Raw genomic sequence first — 14,694 nt, 5'->3', positions numbered from 1 at the left:
CTTTTAGTGTGAACAAGGCTTCATGGGAGGTACCTAAGAGAAAAATTTGTCCTCCCTTCCAAATCCACTTTCTGAAGTATTCATGCCAATACTGCCCAGTTTTTGACATCCAGTTAAGCCCACCTTTAAACATAGAAAGAAAAAAAAACATTCGGACTCTTGTGGAGACATACAAGTGTGAAGCAAGCATTATGGAGACACAACAGAAGTTAGAATGAAACTTTCAGTTACACCAACAGGCTTTGGATTAGGTCATAATTAGAGATAAATAGGTGAAAATGTCATCGTGAAGAAGTCTGCACGTAAGTCAAGCTATTTAGGAGAAAAACAAATGGTATAGGAGAGTTCTTACCAATAAAAGGCAACATAAGCAATGACCATCATAGTCTATCAATGAACACTCCTTCCATCCTTTACTCACTCTTAAGTGATGCCAAGCAGCATGCCAATTCTCCGGCAAGAAATCATACTACTGTCATTCCCCAGTACACATTACTGCTTTGCCTGCATGCTAGAGTTCCTCCACATCTGTAAATGGCGCTTGTTTGCAATTTTGTTTGGTTTTCTGTAACTGCACTCCTTGGATTGTATATACCTTTTTCTGGGCTTAGGGCTCAATATAGTGCAAGTATAATAAAAAAGTGATATCTTACATGCAATGCAAACACATGAAAAGTTCAGGTCACTTGAAGAGTGACAGGTCCCAACTTTTGCCTCCAGGAGGAGCTATTTCTTAGGTATTAGGAGATAATGGTTTCCATTCTGCAGTTTCTTTTCCAAGCTTATATGCATGTCTTTGCAGCAGTATCCTCTGACTGATGAAAAGCCCACTGGGTGGGAAATAGCACACAGGGAAAAACATGCACTGTTACACAGCATGATGACAGTAAGCATGTAATAGTTGCATTGCTTAGTGATAAACCCATGCGTAATAAATGTGTTCTGTGTGTTTTTCTTACATGGTGGCTGCTTGCATGAATGCTGAAAGGAGCTCTCATCCTCCAGACCCACACAGATATAAATGAAGAAGATAAAGAGAAAGGAATATTATTTGCTGGCAAAGAAGCATATCTCTGGCGCTGTAAAAATGAACCCAGTTATACTGGCATAATTTACACCGTGCTTATAGCATCAAGCTCTGCTATACTAGTAAAGCAGTTGCTTTTAGCATACAGTCCACAGATCCTTAGCATCCACAAAATCCAAAGAAGAAAGCACGCTGCTGTCGGGAAGCTTAAATTCATCATACAGGTGTCAATAAATCAGAGAGGCCTTAAGCCCCTCCTGTCTATGATAATTTTGATTGCTTCAAGTGCAAACAGGATGTAATCCTTGTAGATTATCCTGACCTGACCCAGCCCTCTGCAGAAGAGCTGGAACAAAGAATGGAGGGCATGGAAGATGAGGAGTATCTGTGCGTGCAATGAAACCTGCTATCTGATCTCACCATGGGAGGGGTGGTTATGACTTAATGCAGAAAAAGGATGAGGTAACTGACATCAGTGAAGAGGAGAGGGACCTTTATCACAGCCAAAGAACTGAGGATTGCTGCTGTTGTTAAAAAGATGACGATCCTGCCATAGCGGAGAACCCTGGTTTTAACTCTGAGATCTGCAGTGAAGCAGAAGAGCCAACCCAAGAGGACCTGTCTGTACAGTCTGAAAATGAAAATGCAGCACTGGAAAAGTAAAAAGTCAGTGATTCAGATTAAACAGGCACACAGAGAAAGCACAACATGGAACGACTTGAGTAATAGGGACAATAGTGGATATTATCTAGATGGTGAAGGTAGAGGTCGTAAACTGTCATTCATGTGTTTGGTTTTTTTTCCCAATGAAGACTCTCAGTGTTCATCTCCTTGTACTGATATCATTCCTATGGTAACAATCAATCATACCATCTACCTGAACTAGAAGCCAGTGCCCTCTTTCATGCAGTCTTGTTATGGCTTACTACTGCCTTGCCAACAGCACTTTCTCCTTGCTTTTGTGAGACTGGTGTCTTGGAGCATGTTATTCAGTTCAGATATTTGTGATTCTTTCCGATTCTGAACAAACATTCCTTATTTTTGCCCCTTGTCATCCCAGAGTTAACTAAATGTCTCTTCTGACTTTCTCAAAAATACCTGTTTTGTGCTACCAGTTCTGAAAATTAATCAAATCCTTATATATTTATGAGATTATCAGGAAGCTGGAGGAGAAAGTATGCCTTCTTTCTCTGGCCTGAATGTTAATGGATCAGCAGAACAGGCCATATTCACACAGGTGACTCTTTCGCAACTGTGCCATTGCTGCTGTAAGGCCAAGAAGCTGTTGAGTCTACAGGCAAAAAATATTGTATGCTATCCCTATCTACAGCCCATTTCCCAGCTTATTCTATGCTGCAGGACCAGTAGCCTAATCTATTTTGTGTTGCAGAAGAATGTGAGGAAGACTGAAGCATTATGAGGTGGTGAAACACCGGAACAGGTTGCCCAGAGATATTGTAGATGCCCCATCCCTGGAAACATTCAAGGTCAGGTTGGACAGGACTCTGAGCAACCTGATCGAGTTGAAGATGTCCCTGCTTATTGCAGGGGGATCGGATTAGATGGCCTTTAAAGGTCCCTTCCAACCCAAACCATTCCATGACTCTGTGAAATTCATGAAAGACAAGTCTTCAGCGATATTGATCACAAAGACTGCCTCTGGCATGAATCACTAGAGGGATACATGTTTGCACTATTCTTATGCTCTTCCATATGTATTCTTTCTTGGTAGCTCTTTGAGATTGGCTATTAGGGTTGGATAACTCTCTGGTTGATTAAATAAGGCTACTCTTACATTCTTATGCTGGACAGGACAAAAATCAATGGGGCTGCATTGAAGCAAGGCAAACTGTAGTTGTGCTTTAGGAAAAATGTTACAGCCACTGGCTTGTGAATTGATGGAGTAAATTCCCTGGGAAAGTTGTGAAGTCCCTATTATTAAAGGGTTTAAAGAAGAGTTGAGACAGGCTAGTTCAACAATGCCTCCTCTATCCTTGTTCTCTTATGACTGTACATAAATGGTTTGCCCACAAATCAGTATCAGGATTAACATTTGGAAATTCCAGCTCTTCTAATTTTTTGATTGTTCATATACATTTTTGAAACTAGAAGGCTTGAAAATTTGATCCTCCTTGTAACTGAACCTCAATTTTGAGATTTGTGAAAACTTTGTTATTCTGTTTTATTTGTTTTCATTTCTTTTGCATTCTGTACAATATGAGATAATCTAGTGACGCTCATCCATACAAAACTTTCGCCTGTTATCGAAACTAGGTGGTACCTCTTAAGTCATTATGAAGCTTGGATTTCCAGGGCTGCAAGGTTCAGAAAGGACCCTGTCTGAACTTTTGAGGATTGCTCGTTGAAATCTCTATATGGAACAATACCGTAGGCTTTCTCTGTTGCGTAGTAGTGCGGCACATAGCATATTCCAAGAATGCCTTTTCTAAAGAGCAGACTCAATCCATATTTACATCAAAACCATTTATTTATTAAGTAAAGAAAATTACACATCCTTTTGCAGTAAAGGATCTCGAAGGATTCTGAAGTGGCTAATACCATTTTGTATTTATCTGTTTGTAATTTTACAGAAGAGGAATAAAAGTCTAAATATTTGAATCTGCCTTTGACTCATGGTCGCACAGGAAACCGGTGCCAGCTCACCTTACATTCAGCCTGAGGATGCCTTAACTGTGCTTCCTATGGCTTCTGTAACACAGAAGTAGTGCTCTAGTCATTAAGGCTGCTTAGAACGATATAATTTCTTTTCCTAAAAGCAGAGTAGCACTATTGCAACTCAGCAGTCCGTATGCTCTTTGTTGTATTCTGGAACTCCTTTTCAAAATCATTCCCTGATGTTTGGCTGTTCTGTTGAAGCTGTTTTTAAACAGAACAACAGCTCTTTCAGTGTAAAGAACAAAATGGGCTTTCTGTAGAAATAGCTATGGATTGCTTTTCAAGCACCATTTTTTGTGGGGTTTTGTTTTTTTTTTTTTAATTTCTTTTTGGTTATTAAACAGAAACGCAGCTGTCATTAAAATCCAAAACCTACAGCCAATACCTATATTTCACAAGTAAAACTGTAAGGTTTGTTTGGATTTTTTAATACTGTTTTTGAAACAAAAATGTGTTTGTATTTACCTGTTTTTTATCTGTTACTCACAAAACCAGGACTGATCAGAAAACGGATCAGAGGATAGGATAAGAAAGATTCTGCTATGAGCAATTGAAGTGATTTGAACTATTGAGAAAATGCCTCACAACTAAATGCTGAGAGAGGACTAATAAGAAAGGAAACAATTAGAGTGATATGTAAAACACTTAAAAATAGAATATGGTACAGAACAGATCATTTAGAAACATTCCTTCTGATATAAAAGCAGTGATACACTGAAAAAAATTGGAAGGTGGCAAATTGAAGCTGATAAAAGTGGATATTTGGTGGTAGCAAATATGTTAGCAGGATCAAAAATGGACTGTACAGCTATGTGTATAACAAAAATGTGGAAATTTCATGGAAATAGTCTAGAGGTTCGATGATTAGGAACAGACTTGTAATGTACATGAACAGTATGTTAAAAATAAATCATGTTTGTGAGGTTGTATACTCTTAAGCTTTGTGGTAAAATAAACCTCTCCTGTTAAAAACTTATAGATAATTTCTCTGGAAGCATGTGATTTTATAGTGCTCACAAGAGGGCTTCCTACAGTGAGCTTCAGGGTAGTGAAGATTGTCAGATAACATGTATTGGACAGGAAGGACTTTTGACTTGATTTCCACGACACTGATGCAGAATACGTAGTTTAGATAGGAAGAGAACATGTCAGAGATGGATTATTATTTTTTTTAATTAACCTTAGTCTTTAATTTGTGTGTGTGAGTTGTACATGTGTGGTATTTAGTCATCATGTAATTCATATTAATGGAGTCTTCACATATTCTTAATTGGACATTAGTTTAAGATCACTAGGGTATGTAAGCCTAAATTTATGTAAAATAGATGAAAGTTGTAACAGATGGGAATAATGTAATTTTAATATGCTTTGATGACCATATTGACATAGGACTGATAGTTTTTAAGTGTATTTGAAAAGTTGCTCAAGATTCTAAACTTTTTGCTTTGTGTGAAGCTTGTAAATGATCTGGGATCCATCACCCCAAGCAAAGAGTTGCTTTTCTTTAGGATTGTAATGTATGGCGGAATGGCTACCCTGACGTTTTGGAAAATGCAATACTGGGATTTCATAAGTATTTACAGCATCCAAAACATCATAAACACATTGTATGCGAGAGGTGCCTCCACTAGGTAAGTTGTAGACAACATAGAGTGTGTTGCATGCCATGAAAGCTGCTTCAGCATCCTTGCTATTGCATGATGTGTCCCAAGTGTGCTCTATTGCCATGGTTATGTGGTTGATTTTAGTAATTACAATGTTTCCTCCAGTCTCTGGTTCTGCATGGATTGCCCAGAGCCCTTGCTCATCAAGGGCAAGATCTATTTTCGTAGATGGAGAAAGCTGATAGGCTGGAATCCTTCCAGCCCCTGGCAGTAGCATTTGGTCAGTTATATTTCTTTTCTGGATATTGAATTTAATTATCTCGTTTAAGGAGCCGTATCTGTGATAGAACAGGAAACCCTGATATATGATGTGGCCAGTTCCTTCCCAGGGAAATGGCAAGGTGACTCTGCGAGCTTTTAGTGTATGATTACTTTCCATGAATGTCATGATATTTGCAAATTCAAAAATAACATTATTTACAGAACCATTTAATAAATAAATCTTCATATGCTTTTTGCCAGGATCTTTCATCCAAGAGCCATGCTTATCTCCAGTCTTCTTAACTACCTTTAGGGACTTAATACCCGCAAGCATGTGGTCACAACCTGCAAGGAAACACCGAAAGACAAAAATTAAATAAATAAGTAGAATGGCTGTGAATTTTCTGGTTTCCTTTTTTTGAGTTACTTAGTTTCCTTTTAAGCCAACTATAAGGCCAGGGTCAATAGATCAGTAAAGGTGCCAGCAGCGTGGCTATAGTAAATAGCGTTGAAGATAATTTTGTAAGATATATTCAGCATCTTCTGCTAAGGGTACTGCATATCTTCAGCTACTTCAGCTACTGTTTTCAGCTCTTTTAGACCAGTGTTATCCAAAAGGGATTCTATTTGTGTACCTGAGAGGAGACCAGAGTAGTTACATTACGGTGGCCTTTAAACGAACTGGCATGATGTCTGTGTTATCAATTCTTCTACTAGAAGCATGGCTGGTGGAATTACATAATTGTTTACCTCATATAGGGATAAAATTGGCACTAGCAGAGAGCGAGTCATACATAGTTTTGGCTTCATTACGTTTTGTATGCACTTTCACAGCCGTTTAAGACCAAAAAGCACCAAGCTTGTTAGGACTCAGGCATTTAGACACCAAGATCTTTATCAAGGACCATAATTTCCAGGAAAAACTACTGCAAAGCATATTAACGAGCTTGTTTACCAAAGGCATTCATAAATTATAAGAGACACTATTTGAAGTTTAAAGAATTGCCTTTAGTGAAGTGCAGCCATTTTAGTAAGCAGAACAAACAAAGCCCTAAGGCAGGAAGTTCTGGCAGTAGATGAAATGGAGAAAGCAAAACCAGCCTCCCTGTTTGGCCTGATATGAACCTATTGAAGTCCGTGGCAAGCTTCCAGTTGCCTGTAGAAAGCAACCTTTATGTCATTTGTGTGTACTGATGCCCTCTAACCAAAGCATTTGGATATTGCTGCTACAGCATGGATTTTTTTTGTTGGAAGTCCACACTCTGGGTGCACCTTCCCTGAGCAAGCCTCAACAGCTTTCTCAAAAGTAATGTTTATTGATTAGATAGATTATAGAAACTTAAAACTGTTGAGTCAAAATATCTAGCCAGCCTTAGCAACATCTTCCTCTGCAGGAGCAATAACCAGATTACTATCTGAAATCTATGAGTAGTGTCTCTCTTCTTGAAAGAAAGTTTTAAACTCTCCTTGGCTTTCATAACAGCTCGCAGGAAGACTGAGAAACTAAGGCATTCATAGTGAGCAAAAAATTTACCAACATTTTTCCACATTCTCCCCAATAATACCTTCAAAGCCCACTGTTTCTTATCATGTCCCAAAATGTGCAGAAGGTCATTTCCCATTTCCCACCCAAAGCGGGATAAGGTGTCAACTACTGCATGTAAAAACAATAATTCTACTTGATTGTTATTTTCAAGTCTGTGTGAACTTGAACCAAAACCAGTAACAAAATGGGACTTAAAACACCACTGTTTTGTTTGAGTTTTGGAGTGCTTTAGTAAAAATAATCGTAACTTCTGGTTAATACATGATAGCATGGAAGCAGAGCTGCTATTTGCTAGAGTTGAGGGTCTTGCCAGTTTTCCAAAGTGCTGTAAAGTCTACACAGAGACTAGTTTTGCCATCAGTTTAACAGGACAAGCATCTGACATATACTGACAAAAGTAAAGTTGCTATGAACTGCTACAATAAAATTAAAAGTAATACTTTCCAACAAGGAAAAATGGAAAGTAATGTTTTCTCCTCTGAAACTCTTAGAAACATATAATTTTCAAAGTGTCCTTACCACAATCAGTTTAAAAATCCCTAAATTTTTCTCCCTCTCAAAAAAATGCCTAATGTTCAAAAAATCTATATATGGAAACAAGAAATCTTGATAGTTGGAGCACTCAACTGTGGGGTCAGATTAGAGTTTAGAAGCAGAATAGGTGATTGCTCTGTTGCCATCTGCCTTAATACTCTCTTGCTGGAAAAGTTCAAGGAACAAATTGTAAACTTATTTGTAAAATTAAATCAGTTTAATTCTGTTTAAGTTATTGGAATTGTTTAATCAATGATGCTGAAGATCTTTTACCTGGCTTTTTAAAAAAAGGCAGTTTATATTTGTTATTGTTTATTTTTCTTTTCTTACTACTTTTGAAGAAAAATGAAAAGGACTAATTCAAATATGTATACAATATGTCATTTACATTTGTAACTCAACTTTCTTAAGGTAAAGATATTTATAATTATAAAACTTCATTAGTTTAAAAAAAAAAAAAAAAGAAAAGATAGTGTATATATTCTTCCTACTAGGTACCATAACACTTAAAGTTCAAATCAGAACTGAGGTTTGCTTGCCGCTAAGCCAATGTGCTCTCTTGATAAAGTACATGGAGGGGAGAAGGGGAGAAAGAATACCAGAAGAGGTTAGTAAAAGAGCTTCCAAAGAATCAATTTGATATGCAGTAGAGTATCTACAAAATAAACATTTGAATTGTAGTTTATTCTTTCCCTCTCCCATATCTTTTTTGTAGTTTGGGTTTGGTTTGTTTGTTGTTTTTTTTTTTTTTTTTTTTTAAGTCTAGTATTGACACAGCCAAAACCCCATGCAATTATCTGTGGTATTCACATAACTTGTGAAAATCTGTTATCCCTATATCAGCATACATGCATTGGCCAGGGGACTGCCTCATTCAGATCAAATTTCTGAAAAATAAACTGTTCTTACTTGCATTAAGCATGAGTTTAAGTTTCTTTTTTTCTTCCGCTTCTTCAAATAGCTGTTGTTTCACCAGGTCTTCATGCACTTCTGTACATGTATTAGAATCTGTGACAGATCCAAAATAGTCAATGTCCCTTTGTGCTCGTTCAATTCTTGTTAGCAAATTCTCTACTTCACTTTTAACCTCAGCCTTATGATTGTTCAGTCCTGCCAGGCGTGACAGTACCATCTTTGAAAAGTCTCGGAATTCTTCCACATAATCCAGTATGTCTTGGTTGCATTTTTCCAGCCTCTTCTTGAGTTAGAACACAGGAAGAAAATACATGGATATACGTGTGTATTCTGTATAGATTACAGCCTCATTCATGATTACTTCAAAAACCGTGCTATTCTCTGTTTTCCAGTCCCCTTGCCCCCCATCTATTTCAAACCAATGGTCTGTTGCTGTGTATCTATATGAAGAGGACACATTAGACTGGCACTAGTATTCACAGTTCTGGACAAAAATACGCTTTTTTTTTTTCCTTGATGTGGTTACTGACAACTAGATACTGTGTTTTGCTGCCTAAAGAGGGAGAAGTGCTCCATGGAAACAGCCAGAGGTACTTAAGGGCACATGATCTCTGATGACTTGCTTCCCAGAAACTTTTCAGAACTCCTGTAGGACCACCAGTGAAGCAGTCTCAAGAAGTTTCCTGCAGAGAATCTACAAATGTGAACATTTCACATAAATACACCTCTTATGACCAAGACAGTATATAGTGTGGCTATTTTTCATCCATTTAAAATGGAAAATGCAAATATTGACATCTCTATGTTGAGAAGGTGTGGGTTTTTTTTTTCTTTTTGTCAAATTCTTGGCCGTATTTAAAAAAAATACAGATGTTTCTTTATACCTAGATTCAAATTATCAACATTTTTAAAGGTGAGGAAAGTAATTTCTTTGTTGTAGCGCAGCTGCTTCTGTAAAGATCGTAGGTGGCCTGAAAACAGAAGCCCAGCTGCCACTTTGGGAAGATGAATAAATTGAACCAATATTTAAGAACAAACACAAAATCATAGTAGATCTAATGGCTATATTACGTGTTCTGATTTGGTGCTTTATGCACAGATCTAAGGTATTTTGTTTTAAGGTGGTGTTTGAATAGGGAATATCTGAGTTTACTGAATAATTAATGCAGTATGTGTGTGTTCCATGTAAATTGGTGTTGGTGGTTTGTTTGTTTGTTTTGTGAGGTGTGGTTTTTGTATGTGCCCCTCTCCCCCCATTTATATGTGACCGTAAATCACCAGGAAACTGTTTCATTACTTTCTACAAAAACTTTTATTTTAAATGTTTTCTTCAATATCTGCCTCACCCTTTTTCCTGTTCTTTGTTTGGTGCCCCCTGCACCAAATGTCACAGATGGAATTGCATCATTTTTAATTTTTGCCAAATGAATGGAAATTACCATGTGAAGTTATTCCTATAATGGTTAATAAAATTTAAATCTCAATCTACACAATAGGAACAGAATACCAGGAATACCAGGCTAATCCGTCACTTCTTTCTGTGTTGTGAAGTTAAGACCAGTGAGTGCTTTGTACAAAAAGGGAATGCAAGATCAGACAAGTTAAACTTCTCTAAAGTCTACCAATGCAAGTCAGGAGCCCAGGACACGTTAATGATTTAAGATAAACTATGTGTGATTACAGCACGTCAATACTGAAAAGGTACTTTGCAGTACTGGTAGTTTTTTACTGCAGAAAAAGAAGCAGGGACTGGTACTTGTATAATTACTTGAAAGCAAATACCTATTTCAGTCTCCCAGCTGTAAGGGGATAATTTCAACTCCTAGTTAAAGTGCAGATACACTACTGCTTTACACAAATGTGTTTTAAACTATTCTTCCAGGTAGGTTCATCTGTATTTAGAAAAAATACCTGATATATTTCTGTCTCCTTGTTAAAACTTGACAGCAGTTCTACTGGTGACAATATGGTTACACTGTTCCCTAGGATGGACTGTGACAGTTTGATAAGCATTTGCCTGTTTAGCTAAATTCACTGATGGTCATAAAAATATACAAGTGATAACAGAATAAAAATAACATTCTGAAATTATATCCTGCAATAAATAATGATGTGTTAATTAGGAATCATTGTAGCTAAAGGCTTAGCTACAATTTTACTTATTTATTTCAAAAAGCTGGCAATTCACCTTCCTGATATTGTTTAGCATACAAACTGTTCTGTGTTCACACACGTAGAAGAACATTCATACATTTTCGAACCTCTTTGCGGTTAGGCAGTATTACAGAATGATACAGATAGCACATACCTCTAAAGATAGGAAACGCCGGTCGATGTAGTTCATCAGAGCTGCGTCTTGCATCATATATTGTGCTGCTCCCATGACGCTTGTGAGGAATGGAACTAATAAAAATCGGAGTTGCAAGACTACCATTGTTTCATAAAATTTTGAAGCAAAATAGTATTGAATTAATTGTGTGTGTGTGTGTAGGGCAATCCCAAACACTACTGACAGTCCAGGATTAAATTAAATTAAACAGTTGTCTGATGCCGTGATGTGAAAAAGTAATACTAAAAATTACTAAAAAGTTACTGTTTCTGCAAGTATTAAAAAGACTTTAAAAGGCTGTTGCCTTTTATCATTAAAAAAATAAAGTCGTGGAAGAGGGACTGAATGTGTTTATTTCTAGAAGCCAGATGACTGCTTTCCAGTTTGTGATCCTATGATCAATCCCAGATGTTCAGTACTGAGTCACATAAAGCCCATAGGCCAAATTTTATTAAATACAAATAAAAATAATTTGTTTTCCCTCCTTTCTCCTCCCATCTGCTTTCCCGTGTGACCAACACTGTGCAGTATGTACTTGGTGTAAGTCAGCATAGATTCAAAGTCAGTGGAGCACTGGTCATTTTTTCACAGGAAGATCAACAACCACAGCTGTTACTGTAAAACAATCTAAAGCAATTGTTTTCACTTCCAGTATTCAGCCAGTAGGACTAAAAACCGTAGTTAAAAGTATTAAAAAAAAATATTTATTTTTCCTTCTCCTCTTCTCCTGCCAGTACTTTTCTAGCTAAAACCAATATCCTTAACACAGTTCTGCATCGATTTAATGGAGTCTTGATAGATCTCTTCTTTCACAATAATAATTCTACTTAGGATGACTTAAAAATTAATTAGAATAAATTTACATGAGTTAATTGCATTTGACGCAATTTTTAAATTTTTTTCATAATTTCCATGACTGAATGCCTTGTCTGGAAATATACGTGGCTATGCTAACATTTTATTTGCTGTGAAACCATGTGTTAGGATGTTAGAAAGCTTCCTTTGTATCCGAAGCCAAACTGGATGTCTGTGTTTCTCAGAATTCTCTACCTCTTCCCTTTTTTCCCCCATTTTTTTTTCCTCTACAGTTTTTTCCTCACATTTACACAGCTTTCCTTTTCTTTCTGACTGCCTTGTATGTAAACGTGTGACTTGTGACAGAATTCATGAAAATATGTCACAGCAGGCAGATTTTTACCTCCATTTGCTTGACTGTTGCAAGTTACAGGTATGTGTGCTTTAAAGGCAAATTTCACAGACATGCACAGATAAGTATTTTTTCTTTTAATATTGCTTTATCCTAAGAGGTGTAAACAATTTGCCAGTTCCTACTGACAGGCCGAGTCACTGATGCACAGAGAGGCCAATACTCGGTTCTCCACTTCAGTGTCATTTCACTTTACTCCAGAACTCCTGCCTGGGAGGATGGAAATCTTGCCTGCTGGATCCTTGAAGGATAATGCACTGAGAATAGGCACCCTAGGGAGTGTGTAGTCTTCCTTGATTATGTCCTCTGGAACATCTTGACAAAGTGTGCTGTCGTCTTTTCCACAAAATAATCAGCTTCAACACTGGGGAAGAACACAGAAAAATGATCTCTTTTCTAACCTCCTAGGTGAACCTGGAATCCTTCAGAGTTGTTCTGAGTTTAGTATGTCTATCACAATAATCTAAGGCAACAATCACGAGATGAAGAGTATGTGATGCAATAAGTTAATATCTTCATTTAGGTTAGGGAGAAATCATACATCTGTATAAAACAAATCTATCATGGTTTGCCTGCAGTTTGGAACATGCTTGACTCAAGTTATGTCTGTAAGTCCTATTTTAAGGTAATAGAAGTAGCATCTTAACTCTATGACTTTTAATAATCTTTTTCATTACAGTGTGTAGTCTGGGTTTCCCTCTGTAATAAGGCAGTAGCCTCTTTGGAAACTTTTATTGGATTATATCAGAGCATCAGTCATAGCAGAACTCCTTACTGAAAGTTTTTTCTTAGAAAGGGTGTTACAGGTTCTGTCTGAATTTTTGATAATCACAGACAATTGTTTAGACTTCACTTGATGAACACTACCATTTATCAGTTTCAGAACAACTTTATTTCTGTTTGAATCCAGACCACCTAAGCAAATACAATATCCTAAGCAAAATATTACAAACCTACTATCAAGAAAATATACTTAAAAGTCAGAATATAGATATATAATTTTTTCTTCATCTTAAAACAAGGACAAGTTATCTACAAAGCTAAGTATCTTGAACTGTTAAACATGCTGTATAAGCTTAAGCATGCTGTATAAGAAACTGGATTTTGTAGTGTTGCTCCATCATTTCTCAGAATTACCAGCAGCTGGAAGAAGCTTCCAAGGATTTCTTTTAATGAGACATTCCTGTACTTATTAAACCATAATCTCGTGGTAAATGGCAATGGTGTCCATGTCAGATGCAGCATTCTGGAGAAGCATCTGGTGAAGATCTGAGCTTTGGTGTGGTTGTTTTTTCCCCTTTAGTTGTTATACACTTTCCCATTCTGTTCTGCCTAGATATATACATATACATAGGCTTTTGTTTTCAGCTCCATATTAGCTGTATATGTAATAAATGAATATATTTTTTTGATAGTGATTAAAACAGATTTGCTTGGCATCCCTGCGAAGACATTAGTCGCAGTGCACAGGATGTTACACACTAACAGAGCAGAAAGATTGTTCTTGTCTCAAGGAATGCTTTTTCTCTTGTGAGCTACTCCTGGAATAGGTTTCCTATTGCTATCTTGATATGACAGACAACTCTCTAAAAGGAAACAAACATGTTGATGTCAGTGTATATGCCTTTTCACTGTTCTTGTCTTCTCTCTCTGGGTAGGATGGTATTCTTTTCTTGTCAATGCTGCCTCTTTGCTGCACTTATTCCACCTTTTTACCATTTGGTGTCTCTGCTATGACAGCTGTTTGAGGTTTCCAAATTAAAAATAGTCATTTTCAGCTCCTCATCTGTGTTTGTGGTTTTGATTTCACATGCTAGAGGAGTTTTCTGTGTTTTAGAAGTGATGTTGAAATCAATTCAGACTGGATACTAGATTTGGGGAAAAAATGACGTTTCTTTAAGATATTTTTTCAATCTTGCACCGTTGTGTGCTATATTTTGTTAGGTTTTTTTAAGTCAGTTTCTTTCTGGCATTTCAGTTGGTAAAACCAGAGCAGTGCCACAACGTCAGGCTCTTTGGAGTAATATGCAGCACTCTATTGTACCTGCAAATCCTGTTACAGTCAAGGAAAATGTGTGTAAACTCTAAGTTTTCTTCACAGAAACTCATTTCTCCATCACTCTCATGATGGAGAAATCTTATCTATCATGAGATATGACCTCAGCCATGGAGACCTTGAGATTACTTTGCCTTCTCTGAGACGAGTTTCTCTGATTTGTTGCAGATCATCGACACTTGTTCATCACTGCCATAGCTTCCTTTCCAAGTCTTCCTCTGTTCTTTGACTTGCGTCCAGGCTCACTGTGGCTTCCTGTGGGTGTGCCTTAGTTCCTCACGGGAATCACAAGGCATGTTTGTTGTCTCACCAGAGCCATAACACATAAACCACATTGTGTCGTTGCTGTGTCTTTCTATGCCGGTGACACTAATAGACTCCCAGTGGGCTCTGTAAACCCAGCCTGACATTTTTCTTTCTGAGCTTTGGAAACATCCCTGACTCCCAAGCTCCTTTGCACTTCTTCCTTGGCTTTTGATGAGCAATGGATGCTCGCCTAATGCCATGCCCTATGCTATTACAACCCTGAGAATGGTGGT

At 37.3% G+C, this 14,694-nt stretch overlaps 1 protein-coding gene and 1 long non-coding RNA gene across 4 annotated transcripts in view; one reads left to right on the top strand and one right to left on the bottom strand.

The window, feature by feature from the left end:
- LOC134514546 (uncharacterized) overlaps nucleotides 1-14,694 on the top strand; it is a 123,927-nt gene that overhangs the window by 13,267 nt on the left and 95,966 nt on the right. The gene's annotated exons all lie outside the window — the stretch shown is intronic.
- OLFML1 (olfactomedin like 1) lies at nucleotides 865-11,255 on the bottom strand. Of its 2 annotated transcripts, none has more exons than XM_063334103.1 (3): nucleotides 10,872-11,255; nucleotides 8,558-8,846; nucleotides 865-5,913 (listed from the first exon to the last, which is right to left on the bottom strand). In XM_063334103.1, exons 1-3 carry the CDS (start codon nucleotides 10,995-10,997, stop codon nucleotides 5,135-5,137), a joined length of 1,194 nt encoding a protein of 397 aa, XP_063190173.1. In that variant the 5' UTR covers nucleotides 10,998-11,255; the 3' UTR covers nucleotides 865-5,134. The 2 variants fall into 2 exon arrangements, with proteins under 2 accessions (XP_063190173.1, XP_063190174.1); XM_063334104.1 differs by having other exon boundaries at nucleotides 8,558-8,656; nucleotides 10,872-11,008.

The sequence above is a fragment of the Chroicocephalus ridibundus genome, chromosome 4 (assembly GCF_963924245.1).
Source record: "Chroicocephalus ridibundus chromosome 4, bChrRid1.1, whole genome shotgun sequence".
Taxonomy (NCBI): Eukaryota; Metazoa; Chordata; class Aves; order Charadriiformes; family Laridae; genus Chroicocephalus; species Chroicocephalus ridibundus.
The sequence above is the reverse complement of the archived record's forward strand: the minus strand, read 5'-3'. Positions and strand labels throughout refer to the sequence as shown.

What these genes read in the sequence shown, in the direction of transcription:
- OLFML1 (XM_063334103.1), bottom strand. Translation starts at nt 10,997, where the DNA reads ATGGTAGTCTTGCAACTCCGATTTTTATTAGTTCCATTCCTCACAAGC. An exon ending in GGCGTTTCCTATCTTTAGAG is followed by an intron (nt 8,847 to 10,871) that starts GTATGTGCTATC and finishes TTCTAACTCAAG; the next exon opens with AAGAGGCTGGAAAAATGCAA. An exon ending in TAAACTCATGCTTAATGCAA is followed by an intron (nt 5,914 to 8,557) that starts GTAAGAACAGTT and finishes GTTTCCTTGCAG; the next exon opens with GTTGTGACCACATGCTTGCG.